This window comes from Columba livia, chromosome 1, assembly GCF_036013475.1.
Source record: "Columba livia isolate bColLiv1 breed racing homer chromosome 1, bColLiv1.pat.W.v2, whole genome shotgun sequence".
NCBI classification, from domain to species: Eukaryota; Metazoa; Chordata; class Aves; order Columbiformes; family Columbidae; genus Columba; species Columba livia.
Window position 1 is genome coordinate 138,700,433 of NC_088602.1, and position 17,639 is coordinate 138,718,071.

Sequence of the window (17,639 nt, forward strand, 5' to 3'; positions counted from 1 at the left end):
GCACTCGTGAGGCCTCAGCTGGAGTGCTGTGTCCAGTTCTGGGCTCCTCAGTACCAGAGAGGCATGTGCTTACTGAAGAGAGTCCAACAAAGGACCATGAAGATGATAATAAAGGCACAGGAGCAACTCTCATGTGAGGAAAGGCTGAGAGAGCTGGGACTGTTCAGCCTGGAGAAGAGAAGGCTCATGGGGGTCTCATCAATCGTTACAAATACCTGAAGGAGGAATGTAAAGAAGGTGAAGTAAAGCTCTTCTCAGTAGTGCTCAGTGACAGGACCAGAGGCAGTGGGCAGAAACTGAAACACAGCCCAGTCTGTCTGAACATAAGGAAACCCTGTCCTACTGTGAGGGTGACTGAGACTGGCACAAGTTGCCCAGAGAGGTGGTGGAGTCTCTCTCCTTGGAGACATTCAGAAGCCTTCTGGACATGGTCCTGGGCAACTGACTCTAGGTGGCCCTAGATTGGACCAGATGACTCCAAAGGTCCCTTCTAACCTCAACTATTCTGTGATTCTGTGAACATCAGGATGTCATCAGTAGAAGTGGAAAAATTCATCACTCTCTCCATGTCTTATCTGGTTTCACGCTGTTTCCACTCTTGCTGGCTTGGGCTGGACTGTGAGCTGGTGTCAGTCAGTGTAGTTCCATTTAACTGCAATTAACATTCAGAATTAAGTCAAATAATTGTTGCCAACAGTCTGCTGCTTCTCTGTTGGACAGCAGAAGGGTTCAGCATTGCACTCATTCACCTCCTAAACAGGATAGCTGCAACTACAGAAGAAAAGTGCTTAGCTAAAGCATGAAATAAATCCATCCTCTCCCCTGTTCAGAAGACTCAGTAGGTAGGCCAGTTCTTTATTTCTGGAAACTAGTTATTCTGTCAGTTATTGACCATCTTCATCATGTTGGTTAAATAATTTCTAGCAGAGATTGTTTATGCTTAAGGGCTACTGCAAAGTTCTGTGCACCAATTTTTTACATCGCTATTTGCCAGAAGCACTAACGTATTCTACAAGAAAGCCTGCACTGAGTGTGCCCTATTTCATTTTTCTTTTGCCTGTGCACTTCTTCTGCTATGATTGTTAGCAAGAAAACGTTGAATTTAGTTACCTTCTGGTGTAACACTGCACAGCTTATTCTACACACTGTGTTACCCTTGGTGTCAAGATTGCAAAGGCTGAGAAGAATCCATTATCACATCTGATACCTCCATGAGTTTACTCATGAGTTGGCATTTAATCCCTTTGTAAATGGAGGCCAGATGCATTTGCATAATATTGGGGGATTCGCTCTGCAGGGCTGACTCCCAGGAAAAAGGTGGGCAGCTGGTGGTGAGGGAGCCAAATATCTCCAACTACTTGGACTTCCTGATTTTGTGTTGGAGTTCAGGGAGTTCCTACAAGGGGTGTAAGAGTGAGATCTTCAAGTATTTCAGCACAGTGTTGTGCATGTCGGCTGAAGATGGAGTAAATGCGAGCAGGAGACTCCCATGATGATCCTCTGTGGTGCAGTAGGAGTAGCAGCTCTGAACAGCCGTGCACAAGAGGACAGCTTCGACTGTTTGGGCAATGGTTGCTGCTCCGAGAGCCACTGTGGTCTCCTCCAAAGCTGGAGGGCTGGGTGGGTTTGGTCGATGAAAGTTCTAAAGTGCTATAGAGAAAACAGAAATTCTACACGCTTGGGAACCACTCCTGAAGCCTCTTCTCAACCGAGGAAACCATAGTGTAACTTCGCTGCCACAGGTTTGTGTGTGAGCATTGCAAGATCAGTAGAAACTGAATGATTAGCTATTAGGTGGTATTAAATCGATTCATGTGTCTGTTCAAAGGAAGATGGAGGGATGCAGACCTCAGTCCAGAAGGTGACCCATAGCATAACTGGGAGCACATGGTGTGCCACCAGTGGTGCACATTGCAAGAACTGGTGACCGATTTGTCCCCTGTTCTCCCCACAGTGATTCATGCTTTCCCTGAGACCGAGTTGATTTGTGTTGCTCAAGTTCTAGAAGGCCAGATATGATGCAATGAAAGGTATTACGTGCGCCGAAGTGAGATAACAAGTAGTCATGCCCTGTAAGCGTTTCCAAATCTCTTACCAGCAAGGCTGCTGCTATCTCTTTGACTAAAACAAGAAACAGATATTGCCATGTATGTGGTCACCAGGGTGTGCACTGCAGTCTGCACACCCTTATCTATCAGTAGTGTTGGCTGAGTAATGTGTGTTTTCACTATAGATATTATTCTGTGTCTGCCTTGGGGTATGTCTTGTGACTTTTAATTTCAGTTTTCCCAGGGAGTAGTTGGGCAACTATTATTATCCAGATTATCACAGCTGCGTGTGTGTTTCTTTCAGTCATATTGATCTGACCCATTGCCAGTCAAAGAAAGAAATGTGGTTCTTAATGCATTTTTCTTTCCTCCAAGGAGTCTGCTGCTTTTAAGCAGAAAATAGTTATATTTCTTAGTTGTTTTCCTGTGTGGTTAAGACAGGGCAGTTCATGAGACCAGGACCTCACTTTGCGTTTGGGCCTGACCCTCTCAACGCTTCCGGCAGTGTGTTTCCTTTCACATCGCACCAGGTCAGGACTGCTGCAGCCAGCGGTAGGTCACAGCCTTTTGCTGGTAGACGAGGGTGGATGCCAGCCATCGAGGACACCCCGGTGGACACAGGCTGAGGACACCCCAGCAGACTGAAGTTCAGGGTGTGTAATTTGGCCGTGAGCTGAGCTGTATGCAGATGCTTTCTGTCACATGGGCAGAGGACTTCGCTGTCCTGGGCCACCAAGTCAACAAGGGTAATGATTGATGAAAAGACTTCATTAAATAATTCAGAAGTCTGGCTATTGCTTATTTCTTTCCTGAGTCCAGAGGTTGGTAACCCAGGATCTAGCTTGCGGCTGTTACCGCTTCGTGTCCCCAGTGGTAGAGCTGCCCCTGTGTCAAGCTCTAGGACGTCCTGTGCCTCCTTCAGTGCCATGTCCAAAGACAGATTTTATTTCTGTTTTTCTTCTATTCTATTTTTCGTTTAATAGCTCCCCATCAGTTTATCAGTTGAAAGAGAATGCAGTCTTCTGCACCAGTACTTATTCATGTAAACATGCTGATCCGCTGAAGTACTAAAGTTAAGTGCTACGTCATTTAATCAGTGACTAGTGTATACTTCAGCACATCTACAGTTGCAGATGGGCATTAAGTAGTTCTGTCCAATTGTTAGGGTACACTTAGACACTGAAGATGCCTTTTAGAGTATAATTTCATAGGTGAATGGTCCTATAATACTCTCTGCTAAAGAGAGAAGTGAAAAGCAACTGAGTGATACTGCCATTTCTAGATGTTACTAGTGGTGGGTGCTGTTAGTCAGAACTGGAAACTGTAGAGGACTTTGGACCTTCTACAAGTACTCAGCAAAACACCAAGTTACTGCTGGTCAGTTAAAAGCAGTTTGGTGTTTAATAGTCATTTATGATTATTTTCAGACACAGATGAGTGAGGAGTTACCTGAGGCAACTTGCAGTTGTCCAGCCAGAACTGAAGCAGCCTGTGGTAAAGATGAATAGAGGAAGGCTCATACAGCAGAGGAGATCAGCAAATGATGGGAGGCTTGCTAAAGGCTTGAAAGAGGAGCTCAGGATATTTGGGGTATTATGAAACAGTGGATGTCAAATGAACAAAGCAAAAGGGTTAAAACAAAAGAAGTCAGGCATGAAAGAGTGATGGCCACTTCCAGATCGAGCTAAGATACTGAAGTGCAATAACATGAGCCCAACATCAACAAAAAGAAGCCAGGAGAAGCAGGTAGCAAAAAGAACAGCCAGCAGCTAAAATTATTTCTAGCCTCTTGGCATGCATGAGACATCCCCTTTGGGTGTGCCTGGTAGCCAGAGGACATGACAGCTTTAGCTGTAGCTTGTTTGTCTCTAACTATTGTGATTTATGTGCTCAGACCTCTGGGCTGGTGTCAAGAGGGCAATGCATTGCTGGATTTTTAGGGTAAATCATTTTTCAGTCAATGTAACCCACCAATTCTCAAGATTTCAAGGGAGTTGGATGAAGTGGTGAATATACCATTCTTCTGCTGGTGGCTGCTCTGCCCACCAGGAGTGCTGGAGAGGAAAATTTCATCTTTGTTCTGCTTAGTGCTGTGCTGGCAAGCACTTGTGAGTGGGCTGTAATTCATGGAGCAAAAGGGCAGAAACTGATTCAGCTTGCTCCATCACTCAGGAGCAGTCTCTGCTCCTAGGGCTGTTTTTTTATTATTAGTCTCCCTAGGCAGGTTTTTAACAGTAGGGATTTAACACCAGTTTTGGCCACCAAAACAGTAAGGTTTTGCCACCTTTTTGCTCCCTAATACTGGTAAAAAGGAGACAAGCAGCTTCACATCCAGTTTTTCGGGTGAGAAGTGAGAGGCATAAGCAGCAAATGATACACAGAACCAGCTCCCTTTCTGCCATATGCAAGGGTTTCACAAGCAAGGTCTTTTCCTTCTGATGCCCTGCATCTGGTTATGGGAAAACGGCAAAACTAAAACTCTGTGTCCTGATTTAGCTGGGCTGCCTAAGGAGGTGTACCAGACCATCAGCAGCCTTAATAATTTTTCATGGCTGGCACTGTTGGGGATTGCTTCATGTCTGGGCATCTTAACAGAGCCTGAAGAAGTGAAGTAGCCAACACCAGGTGGAAAGTGGTGGGCAGGAGATTATTAATTTCTGGGCTTCTTTGCGACTCACAGCCTGGACACCTCCCTGATGGGCTGGGTTTGGTGCAGCCAGTTTTGTGGTCACTTCAGAGCGTTCATTTGGAAGTACTGATACTATCCGGTTATATTATAGGTGTCTTTTTTTTTTTAACCAAAAATTAAAGGATTTCTGTTATGGTGATGGATAAAAAGATGGAGCTGGAGCCTTAGGGAGTATTCAGCAATGGCTGCCTAGTTGTACAGGGGCAAAGGCTGCAGGCTGGCTTACATTTTACACCGCGTTGGATCGGTGGCAGATCCACCTGGCTGTGTGCCACTATCACTGTTCACTGCCTATGAAGAAAAGAGCAGGGTGTTGAAAATGAATGTAATGGGACATAGATATAAAGAGTTTGATTGTGGTTATTTCCTTGCCATAGTAAAATAAAGCAAGGGCATGTAATACGTTTTTGATAAGAAAAATTGTGGCAAATGTTACCAAGGTAGGGATTAGGTTTCTGGCAACTTTGCAAGTCACATAACCTACACTTAGGTATAATACGATGTTTATAATGGCTTCATAGTATTTTTTGTTAGAACATACGTTCATTAGAAAAAATCTTCAAAGCAATCCGTCTTTGCTGTACAACATGCAAAAGGTTAAATCTATAAACTTTAGCCTTAGGCACATTTTAAAGTTGTGTTTGAGGAGGACTCTTCAAGTCTTTAAATGCCTGCCTGGAGTGGCATCCCCATTAGGACCACTTTGAGGCTTGGAGAAGTCCTGTGTATTGAAAAAAAGAGGCTGTGGCCCTAAGTGGGAGTACTAAACCCCTTGCTATTCTTCTGAAGGTATCTGCTTATTAGTAGTGCCGAAATATGAATTTATGCTTTTCCCTGTGCTTCCATATAAAACCTTTGTGTCCTTTAAAACCTCAGTACCAATTTGTGGTTAACTTACTAAATTATAGGGATGGAAACCTGAGCAGTTCGGTGCGTCCATTCTCGCTGGAGTGACATGGGTTTGACTCACCGGGTTTTGTTCCCAAACACAAGGAATGTTTTGTTCCAGCAACATACCTGAGTGCAACAACAGGAGCCGCGCACGTGGCCAGTGCCGCGGTTCAGCAGCCAGGGCAGTAACTTCATAAAGTAGCTGCTACCTCAATAACCTGCAGTCTTTAGGGGATATGGCCCTTCTGGGAGTGCTTATGGATCTACATCTCAAAAATAGTAGTGCAGGGGGTCCTTTTAATGCTTTCAAACAACTATATACAATTATATTTTTTCCAAATGATTTGATTACAAATTAATGAAGTAAGGGGCGTGGATACTGTGTTATGTGCAGAAATACATACCTCCCTTCTTGATGCTGAGTATACACCTGTCGAGGGTTTAGATTGCGGGGTGACAACAAAAACCCTGGCAGATGTATTGTTAACCTCCTCTTTCCCACACTTACCCTTTTTCCCCTCCCTCTCCCCCCTTCCCACTAAGGACAGGTGATTGGGAGGAAAAGAATGGCAGAGATAAGAGAGTTGGAAAAATTAACAGTGTTTTACTAATGCTACTAATAAGAATAGAGAAAATATACAAAATATACAAAACCAATCTTGAAAGTCTCAGCAACTGCAGAGCTGGCACCCAAAGTCCTGGATTGGACTCTGCAGCCAACCGGAGCTGGATTCAGTTTGTCACTAGGCCTCAGTTCGCAGGGACTACTAGCAAGGTCCTCTCCTAATGTCGGCCATAAGCAGAAGGGAAAACGGACGAGATCCTCGTGATCTCCCACTTTTATATGAAGTATTCACGTGAATGGAATGTTATACACAGTTGGTCAGTTTCTTGGTCACTTGTTTCTCGTCGTCCCTCTTGCTAGATGTCCATCCATGCTTATCAATAAGTTTGCATTCCATTGCTATGTTTACCAAAACATGTATCTGGTTCTCCAGGAAAATGCAGCTAATATGAAGGTTTTAGCTGACAGGCAAAATTCACTGAAAGAGAAACTTGTTTTTTAACAAAACCAGGACAACACCTTTTCCATTTGCAATGGTATTCACATACTCAGGACTCAAATGCCCGATTATCTATTCCTTGAGAGCAGAGTAGACTCTTGTAATAATACTGCATTATAGTCCTTCCAAAGATAATGGGGTGGCTCTTGTTGCATTTCAAAATAGTGTGATGAAGATGAGGATTTAATCCAGCAGCTACATTCTTCCAGAAGTACTGAGGTACTTCCAGCTATCTGATATTGAGCTATTTTGGCCCTCAATTGAGAAATAAATAGGTCAGGCAAGGCCTTTGAAAGGAATTTAATAGATACATCTAACACTTGCTGAGAAGCATAAAACTCTCCTGCGAAAATGAAATTGGGTTCATGAAAGGTCACGATTATCTTTTAAAGTAAGTTTTTGCATGTCTGCAGAGCAAATACTGCATTAAAGATAAGGGTAGAGTCTCTGTTTTATGGATAATGCTCCAAGTTTTCTTTTTTCTTTCAAATTATGATACAGCTTCCTGCAAGCTAAGCAGCCAGCCCACTAGATCTGACTTTTACTTTGGGGCTGTGTAGTGACATACCAAACTAGTAAGGCATCAGCCAGTAAGTAGAAGAAGAACCATGAGCTGCAAAAATAACAGGAAAATACTTTTAAAAATTATTTTATTGGGAAAGGGTCTAAAAAGGACTTAATATACATTTAGTTTATATAGATATCCATGTAGATAGATGTATAGATATCTATACATATATATCTATCTATATTTACATGTAGATCTATGAAGTATTTATAACCATACTTTGCTCCATCCCAGACTTCACCAGAAGTGCCTTCTCACTGAATTTGATGTCACAGAAACACGTGATTTCATATGTCGCAACGGATCGGGCAGAAACGTCCAGCAGAAAGAAGAGTTTAGGTGCACCCTTGGGGCTGGCAGCTAAAGCAGAACAGAAGCTTGCTCTGGCCTGCTAAATCATAGAATGTCCTGAGTTGAAAGGGACCCACAAGGGTCATCGAGTCCAACTCCTGTCCCTGCACAGGACAACCCCACAGTTCACGCCATGTGTCTGAGGGCCTTGTCCAGTCTCTTCTTGAACACTGTCAGGCTTGGGGCTGTGACACCTCCCTGGGGAGCCTGTTCCAGTGCTCCACCACCCTCTGGGTGAAGAACCTTTTCCTCATGTCCAACCTAAACCTCCCCTGGCACATCTTCCTGACATTCCCTCGGGTTCTGTCACTGGTCACCAGAGAGAAGAGATCAGTGCCTGCCCCTCCACCTCCCCTTGTGAGGAAGCTGTAGCCGCCATGAGATCTCTCCTCAGTCTCCTCCAGGCTGGACAAACCCAGTGACTTTAGCTGCTCCCCATATGGCTTCCCCTCCAAACCCTTCACCAACTTCATGGCCTCCTCTGGACACTCTCTAGTAGCTTTATATCCTTCCTATCCTGTGGTGCCCAGACCTGCACCCAGTGCTCCAGGTGAGGCCGCACCAGGGGGACAATCACCTCCCTTGCCCGGCTGGCAATGCTGTGCTGGATGCACCCAGGACGTGGTTGGCCCTCTTGGCTGCTGATCTGCCTTAGAAGGTGTTCATCCTTCCCCCTGAAGCTCCTTGCCTGTTCCTCGTGACCTGGGACGACTCGCTCCTGGCTGGTCCAGAGGTGCTGGTGTCACTGCGAGCTTCCCCTCTGGCTACACTTCAGCTGCACCAACTGCAGCACCAGTCATACCTGGGGTTCACTAAAGAAGCTGGAAGAACTGCAGAATTTGAAAGCCCCACTTTCTCCAATAGGGTTGTGAGGCACCCATGGCCCTGTTACCACCTTTGGTATTTTTCAGCTAACCTGTTGTACAAACCTGCAGCTACCTCCTGCCCGAGCCATGATCTTAAAAGCTCATAAAGGGAGGCAAGGGTGCCCTGTGACCCAACCTTTGACAGCCTGCAGGCTGGATCCTGGGGCTGGGACACCTCCCTGCTGTGTCATGTCGACACAGCTGCAGCACAGGCCAGCTGGCTCTGCATCAGGGGACATTTGGCTTAGTGAATGGCACATAGTGACTGCAGTGCGGTGCTGCTCTGCCTCTGGGCCACTTGGGCCGCAGTAATTCACAAGTGAGTGATAGTGTCATTCAGGTCATGTGGAAAGTTTGTGTTTGGAAAGCTGAGACAGTCCTTGCTGAATATCGGGATGTACTTGTATTTGGTTAAATAGAGACCCAGAGAATATTTGTCATTGAATAACGCAGTAGAAAGAAATGCAGGAAAAACACTCTTTTACAAGCTCAGGACGTGGTCTGCAGCCTGTTACACTCTTGCTCTCAGAGAAGCTCCACACTGAGAAAGTGTTTTAAGGGAACTGCCCCCTCCAGCGCCAGCAGGAAGGCCTGGGACAATGGCCAGTGCAGGAAGGATGTCGCAGGTGGACGCAGCACATTTGTGCCACGGTGCTGAGCAGAAGTGGCCCCAGCGGATGCCAGATGTTTCATGACTTTTCAGTGTGTTTTGAAAAGCATCCCACAAAGCTGAGGAATAAGACTACTGGGAGGCTGTGTTAATACTAGGTGGTTTTGCACTGTAAAGGTGGTATTTGTTGGCCTCTTCAATGCTGGAAACTAAAGGATGCTGAAGTGAAAAGGGAGGTGAAGATAAGTACTACTTTTGAGTGAGCAGGAATGAAGGTTGAGGGCAAGACTGAAGAAGCTGATGCAGGTGGCTTGGGAGTGGGCATTTTGAGAGAAGAGGGCGTTTCTTGGGAACAGTGAGCTGATGGACTCTCCAGGCACAACAGCTGAAGGGCAGTGGTTGCAGGGACAAGGCAAATCCATCCCCCAGCACAGCTGCTCCTTGGCCCAGTGGTGGAGGGAGTCGCAGCAGCTGGAGCTGAGTGGTCGGGTCTCCATCCTCTCAGCTCACCCCAGGAGCCTACCCCAAACCAACAGAGCTCCTAGAAGCCTGCTTGTATCCCTGCCAGAGTAGCAGTCAATGCAGAATACAGCTCAGGCTTTTGAGGTGTTCATTAGGAAAGAAGGAGTGTATTATAGAACAAATAATTCACAACCAAAAGGGAAACCAAAATAACTTTTCAGGCATGTGAGGTTGATAGGAAATCAGGTAGTGTTAAGATGCCCCTGGACAAGGACACTTTTACCCCTTGTACAGTGTTGCAGTTCTGCTAATAGTTATTTTGTGTGTGGCATGGTACTAGCAAATTACTGGGTTCCATTCTCCACAGTTGATGTTTGGCTGTGGTCTTTCACAAGAATCAAAAATACCTCAGTGGCAGAGAAGTAAGTAAAGCCTTACCCCAAAGTCTGGGCATGAGCAATGCTAAATATCGCTGGCTTTTGCCACTGGTATGATATACCACATTTAGGAAGCCAGTTCCATAGGTAATTGGAGTGGGAGTCCCGAGCAGATGGCCTAATGCCTTGGCCTTTGCCAGTGGGTTATGAGCTTGATGCAATCGTGAATATGCAATAAGGCAGCAGGCTTGTTGCCCCTCTAAGGGCTGAAAAAATCTTGGCTAAATCCCAACAAGACAGGAGGGGAAACTCCAGAACAGATCTTAACACATTCAAAATTGAGACCCTTCCTCCTGTTATTTGAAACATTTTCTCTGATATAGGCCAACAATGACTTAGAAATAATACATGTACTTTCACGAAGACTTCTGAGTTATTCAACATAGGAATATTTTTATAATATTTTTATCTGGTTAAATTGGTTGAATAGCTGTGGGTTCATTCTGCAGTTACTTTGGTGCCTACAAGCTTTCAGATTCACTGCATATGCCCTTGTGTTCATATTTGTATTTGTGACTCTCCTAAAGTTTTCCAGGACGTAGTGCATCTCCAAAGATTGTTATTCATTATTTAAAACCCGCTGAGTTGGAATCCAAATTCCATCCATTCTCTGTTGGCTGTTACTGATTCTCCATTCATAAACTTTTATCAAATAACACCAGGCGGCGTGCAGGCAGCGCAGCAGCTGAGAGGTGAAGGACGCCATTCACAGACACGTTGCAGCCTGATCGTCACCCATAGACACTGGTTGATGAATCACAGTGAGCAGCAAATACATCCTGAACATGAGCATCCTTCCGTATGCTGAAGGAAGTGTTGCAGTTTTTTTCATTTCATCTACGTGTTGCTCTCTGGAGGCTTTCATGCCAACATGTTTCTTTTTAAAATAATTCAGGGACATATTGTGAAATCTGGAATTCTGCTGAATTCAAGCAAACTTCTTGCTGAGTATGACATTTAGGATGTTAATTCTGCAACAGGATACATCAAACATATGGCCACATAGCAACGCACTAAAATGTGAATTTACTGTGGGTTGCAAGAGGAATCGTACACATGATTGTACAGGGCTCAACGCAATAGCACACATGCTGCAGCTGTATGTGGAAGGAAGACTACAGCTCCACAGGGTTTTCCTGTCACCTCTGCCGCATTATAAGCCCATTTGTGGGGTGGAAGCGCAGAGTTAACAGCTAAAGGCAAAAGGTTTTGCCTGTGGGTGGGTCTTACCATGCTAGTTATAATGTGACTTTTGCCTGGACAATGGCAAGTGCCAGGGAGGGGGGTGAGGAAAGAGATACAAACCTCTGCGCTAGCAATATTTCATGTTGAAAATATCCTGGAATATTCCTGCAACTCTCAGTTTCCACCGTTTTCTGAAGCCTGTTGGCAGGTTAAGCATTGCTTAGATGGCAGTGACACCCTGTGGTACCAGCTGCTGGTGCAGCACTCGGTGGTGGTTTGTTCAGGAAGTCAGTATAAGATCGCAATAACAAAAAGTCCAGGGATGTTTTAAATTCATCTTCACAGACCGCAACTTCCATCCTCCCTGGGCAGGATGCACTAAGCAGGATGTACCTTTCTGGATTTAAATGTCCTGAAAGTAGTTACTGCCTCTTTCTGAACATTTGTGCAGTGCCTGCATGGTGAGTCTCTCTGGTTTGGCTCACTTTTCTTCATTTTACGGTAAGAGGAATTGGCTGTAGTAACAAACCAGTATTGGATCATGGTGCACCTTTGCTATGTAACTTTGTGAAAATGCTTGTTGCATCTCTGCTTGCCCTGTTGAGCAAGGAAAGCTTGTGGTTGGAGGGGACAGTGCTCATCTTGGATATTTTCTCTCTTTCAGGGGGTTCATGAGTCAAAAGGTGCGACTGAAGATTATTTGAAACTGGAATCCCTGATCCAGAAAGTAGTTTCTCCTTACTTGGGCACATACGGTCTGTATTCCAGTGACGGACCCTTCACGCACTCTTCCTGTATCTTGGGTAAGAATAAGGAAAGCTCGATTTGACACAGCACAGAGGGCTTTACCAAAACCTTTGTCCACACAGGACCAGGGCCCATGTGAGAGGAAGCTGCCAGTACTAACACAACATGGTCAGGCTCCTTTGCTAAGGCTATGCTCTTTGCAGTGTGCAAAGTCACAGCAAAACTTGCTTGTGGCAGAAGATGGAAAAAGATCATCATAACAGTGCTCATTAATAAATCTTAAATCTGTGAATCTAGAGTGTGTTTAGCATTTCCATTTTACCTTTTAATGCGAGAGCTTTAACACAGGATGCTTTATGGACAGTGAGAGTAATAAGCAAGAAGCTCTGTCTAGAGTGCCAAGTAATATCTGTTTGTTAGCACACAAAGGTCATTCAAGGCTATTTAAAGCAGGGAAGAAAGTAGGAATTTGTCTTAGAGAAGACTAACTGATAAGCCTTTAAATCAGTAAAAGCTTTCTGCAGAATGGAAGGTAATAAGCTGTTCTCCATCCCACTGGAGATAAGAAAAATAGAGTGGAGCACACATAGCCCGGGAAATGCAGATTACATGGAAGGAAATATCTGTAATGTCACAAAAACTGCCTCTAGAGGCTGTTGAATCTTCACAGATAGAAGCACTATGTACATGTCATACACCACAGATATCCAAAAGGAGCAAGGTGGGTAAACATGGGCCCACCTGGTGGCAGAGGCTGAGTGAGTTACTTTCTTGAGTCCCTTCCAGCTAATTTTCTATGATTCCTTGAGCTCTGAAGTATTCAGTGACTTCTGAAGGCAAGATTTGGCCAAGATGAAAGTCTTTTGAATATTCCATGTACCAATTAAATCTGTTGAAAATGCCAGTGGGATACTACCAGTGTAAATCAAAAAGGAAATGAGGTAGTACCTGAGTATTTCAATGTAAATACTGTGATAGTGTGCTTGAATAGAGAAAACAGAGGGCAAAATAAGTTCAGTTGTCTGTTTTCTATGCAGTCAATTGAATCTCTTTGCTTGTCAGAAATGGTCAATAAGGTAATTTATTTTCCCTTGAAGCTGAATGGAAAAATGGTTATATTGCAATAGGCATTTAAGAAACAGATCAGTTTTACGTGAATGAATAGAGGCCAATTATTTATGGAAAATAGTTCAGGATTACTACTTTGAATTCATTGCTTGCCATTAAAAGGCCACAAGCATTTAAATGGAGCCCCAAATTGACATTTTCTGAATACAAGCTTTTGTTTGCCAGGACAAAAAAAATGCAACCAAAGAAAATAAAATTCCAGTGAAATGGATTGTTGCATTACATGACTGGAGAAAATAGGAAGGTTTGGGTGGACCGGGTGCTTCCTCTTGCTGCAGTTTGGTGATTAGATCTGTAGCAGTACCCCTGGATAGATCTTACTGTAGTCAATGAACCTGGATCCAGGGGAGCTGAGTGTGTTAAGTCTCTGCTGCTTTTAAACTAGCCTATCCAGTTCTGTCCAGCTATCTTGGTAGCATGGTTTAAAGCTGTGACATATTGTCCTCGGGACTGGTGAGGCCACTGACCTCTTTTCTTCCCTGTCTGGCCACGCACCCAGCCTTCCCCTCCACCTGAGCCCTGGTATGAACAAAAAGCCAGAGTTCAGTGGCAGGGGAGCCCCAGAGAACCTCTCCTGTTTGCCAGGTGAAACTGCTAACAAACAAAAAGTCCAAAAGTGAACTTGACTCAGTTGATTTTGCTGCTGAGGCAGACACAATTGCAAAATGCAGTCATAAGTACAGAAACTGGCTTTTTTAGTAGTTAAGCCTATGACTGGAATTTGTGTCCAGGTAAGCACATATATGTAGGTATTGTTTTAGAAGAGACTGGCATTTGTAAAGGAAATTGCGTGGTTTGGAGGGGAACATATACAAGCATCGTGATTTAAAGCAGACAATTTACATGCAGTGGCTGTGGTTGACTTCCAGACTGTAACTGGATCGCCTTCTCCAGCCATGGCCCCTTCATGGGGATGGCAAAGTGAGAGTAGCAGGAAGAAAGCTTCAGACTAGACATGGGGAAGAAATTTTTTACACTGAGGGTGGTGAAACACTGGCCCAGGTTGCCCAGAGGGGTGGTAGATGCCCCATCCCTGGAGACATTCCAGGCCAGGCTGGACAGGGCTCTGAGCAACCTGATCTAGTTGAAGATGTCCCTGCTCATTGCAGAGGGGTTGGACTAGATGACCTTTGAAGGTCCCTTCCAACCCGAACTATTCTATGATTCTAAAAGCAAGACCTGTTATTCACACCCCTTTTTTATTATTTTTTTTTTAATCATAAGTGCGTATGAGCACTGAGGTCTGCAGAAAGTTTGCATGGTGGTCACTTCGATCTAGCTGCTGGGGAGCGCTCCAGCCCTAAAACACTCGGGGCACATCTCCGTGCTGATTTGCTGCCACCTGCTGCTCATTCTTTGGAAAGAGCCCACTTGGTTAACAGCAGCATTCCTACAGTCAGTGCTGGACTGAGGGCAGGTTTGTTCCCCAAAAAGGTTGCTTTGGGCACTGCCTTCCAGTTAACAGTTCCACACACTCTTGCTGCTCTCTCCTTGTGTGTTTTCCAAACAATGCTTTGAACCTAAGTTTTTACAGAATTATTAGTAAGACTGCCTGTCTTAAGCCTTGTGCCCCAAATTTGAAGAGACCTCATTTGCCCAGGGTGGGTGGAAAAGCTAAATTTCAGCTACTAGAAATTAGTGATGACCTTCCTAGCCTGAACAAGAACAGAATTGCACCTTCTGTTCTTGTCTAAAGGAAGTATTTGAAATTGTGTACCAGGTCTCCCACAATATTTACTGTTTTACTCTAGTTGCTGAAGTTGTATGAATATAAGGGAATAACAGCTATTATTTATAAAGGTAGGTTTGGGGTCTTCAATATGGCTGAAGGAATCTAGAAAATGTGAAGTGCATAGATCTACAAAACAAAAAAAATGTATTCTTTTATAAAAGTTTCTGTCATTCAAGAAAAGCTCATTACTATTTAGGCTTTGACTTTTCTTTTGAACACCTGTAATTATTAGTCCCACAAAAATGGGAGACTTTGTAGATATTACTCTGGATCTTTCTCTGTTTACAGAGAAGCGGTTCTTCAGGCGTTCAAAATCAGGTGACATCCTCGCCAAGAACCCCGTGGTGCGATCAAAAAGCTACAACAATCCACTGCTGACACCAGTGGCTGAGTACGAAACCGAGGGTATGGCTGCCAATGGAACAGGCATCCGAAGGCACTCCGTTTCGGAAATGACCTCCTGCCTGGAGCTCCAGGGGTACTCCAACCTCACCACCATCATGGACAACGGCTCCAAGAGCTCCATGACAGCCACAAAAAGCTCGCTGTCAGGAGATCAGGAGAGGCCCAGCACCGGGTCAGTGCAATGCTCCAGCAAACTCAGCACAGTTGAGCAACAGAAAGGACTCTTCCACTCGATGGACGACCCTCATAGGTCTTTTGAGCTGGACAGGGACCCTTCCTTGATTCCAGTTCCTTCTTCGAGCCCTGAGAACATAGTGGATCAAATTTTGGAGTCGATTGACTCTGATTCTGAAGGCATTTTTATTGATTTTAGCCGAGGCTGTTCCAGTTCATCAGCGTATGATGTGGACGTGAACAGACAGAGCATCATGTGAAGGGCATGGGGAGACAAACCCTGGCTTTTAATATTATATATGAAAGTTACTAACACATTGAGTCGGACTATGGGCAAGCTATGTATGTCTGGGGCAGAATCTCTGTTGTAGGTCATCACAGCTGTACTGCAGTACACAAACACAAGTTAACAGCAGGCAGGAATCTGCTGCGAGGGGGAAGAAACTCCAACCACTTCTCTCCATCTGTGTCACTCTGCAGTCAGATTTCCTATTGTCTTTATAATCTTGGGGCTTCACAAGCTGACAAGCGTCTGGTAAAATGGTATCAGTGCAGCTGGCAGTGTTTGTTCAGTAAAACAGCCTAGTAAATAGCTGTGTCCACTCTTAATTTTCTCAAGATGTTTCCTATAGACAGCAGGTTGTCCTCTGAACTGTAACACCTCAGCCAGAGTAAAAACATATCCTTTTAAAAAAACAAACAAACAAAAAAACCCAACCCAAAGGCTGTGGGCCTTCATGCCACAGAATACAATGATAAAGAAGTCTCTTTTAATCTTTTTCTTGTACATCTTGTATGCACTCCTTTGCCTAATGGTGAGTTAAGAGTTCTTGAGGAAAGGCCAATAGACAGAATTGTGCTACCTGATGTCACGCGATGCCTTGTGTCTCATGTTCTGTTTCACAGACAATACCTTGTGTCTGTGGGAGAGTTGTCTTGAAGCTGGCTTTTAAGGTCGTGTTAACTTGCTCTGAATGTGGCACTTCCAAAAAATCTGTGCACTGTTGACTCCTGGAGTATCCATTGTATGGAGACATCCCAGCAGAATTCAACTTACATGTTTCCTAAATAAATAAAAATATGGCTTCTCAGTGGAAATCCTCATTATGTATTTGTATTCTTAAAGAAATACAATGACACCTGTGCTGTCAATTATGTGTTGATATTTGGGGAGCGTGAACCTTGCAGCTCTTCTCATTCTAAGCACTCCCAGCTCTTTGATTCTCCCTTGCGGTAACGTGGTGTAAGAGCTGTGTTGGTGGTTTTACAGCGGATGGATGCACATGATATGAAGGTGAAGTAGAAATCCTGATGCATGATAGATTTTTTTTATCAGATGGTTTTACTGTGAAGAGCTGGTTCAGGTCCCTCCATTCTAGGCATCTCCTTTGGGTCAGTCGGTAACTCCTGAGCTGCTCAGCAGAGACTGGTTGCCAGTTTGGTCTGGCAGCATCTGGTGCTTAGCTCAGATGCTCAGGGACTTTCCAGCTTCACTCTGCACTTGCGCTGTTGACCCCAACATTGGCCAAACTCTTTCTCAGGCTTTGATTACATTTCTAGGCTCAAGGCCTCCACTTCTGATATTTAATTTCCTTTGGCCTCACTACTTGATCTTTCAGAAAGTGTTACCTCAGTCTTTGGCTGCTGCCCTGCTTCACTACTGGACATTTCCCCTTCCAGGTAGATGTGCAGGCTCCCCGTAATGCAGAGATTTGAGAACCTCAGAAGCCAGCTGAGGAAGGAGCCCCATAAATGAGGCAGGGGGTTGGGGTCTGTTTTGCTTCTTTGTGTGTGGCATGTTCAGCTGTGCAGCCTCCCCTACAGGTAGGCCCTTAAGTTAGGTCATACTTAAAAGTTTCTTTTACACAGAGAGAAACAATCACTTCTGTGTCCCGACAGCCAGGGAACACACCTGGACAGGACCATCCAATGTGGGGCAGAGTCTGTGCGGAGGGACTTAACATCAGCTGGCAGAAATACAGGTGCAGCAGAACATACCCTCAGCGAGAGCAACTCTGGTGCCTGGTAGGAGCTTTGAGGGCCAATAAACGAAACGACTTAGGGTGCTGGCACCTAACTAGCCCTCCGGGCATGCAGGTAAAAGTTACAGATTGTCAGGTCATCCATTTGGCCACTTCCTGGCCATCGCAGTGCTGCTGCTGCGCACCCAGGAGTACTTCACTCCTGATGGGGCTGAGAACGTTGGCAGCTTGCTCACATCTGAGGTTTATCAGGTTGCTATCAACTAGTTGGTGCTACCAGCAGGTGTTTGCTCGCCCTCG

At 44.8% G+C, this 17,639-nt stretch overlaps 1 protein-coding gene across 7 annotated transcripts in view; it reads left to right on the plus strand.

Moving 5' to 3' along the window:
- PRR5 (proline rich 5) overlaps positions 1 to 16,455 on the plus strand; it is a 95,252-nt gene extending 78,797 nt beyond the window's left edge. For all 7 annotated transcript variants that reach the window (XM_065032864.1, XM_065032871.1, XM_065032889.1 and 4 more), the window contains 2 exons: positions 11,836 to 11,974; positions 15,067 to 16,455. In XM_065032864.1, coding sequence (XP_064888936.1) covers positions 11,836 to 11,974; positions 15,067 to 15,617 — 690 coding nt within the window. In that variant the 3' untranslated portion in view covers positions 15,618 to 16,455. The remainder of the gene's footprint in view (positions 1 to 11,835; positions 11,975 to 15,066) is intronic.
- Positions 16,456 to 17,639: the final 1,184 nt, after the last annotated feature.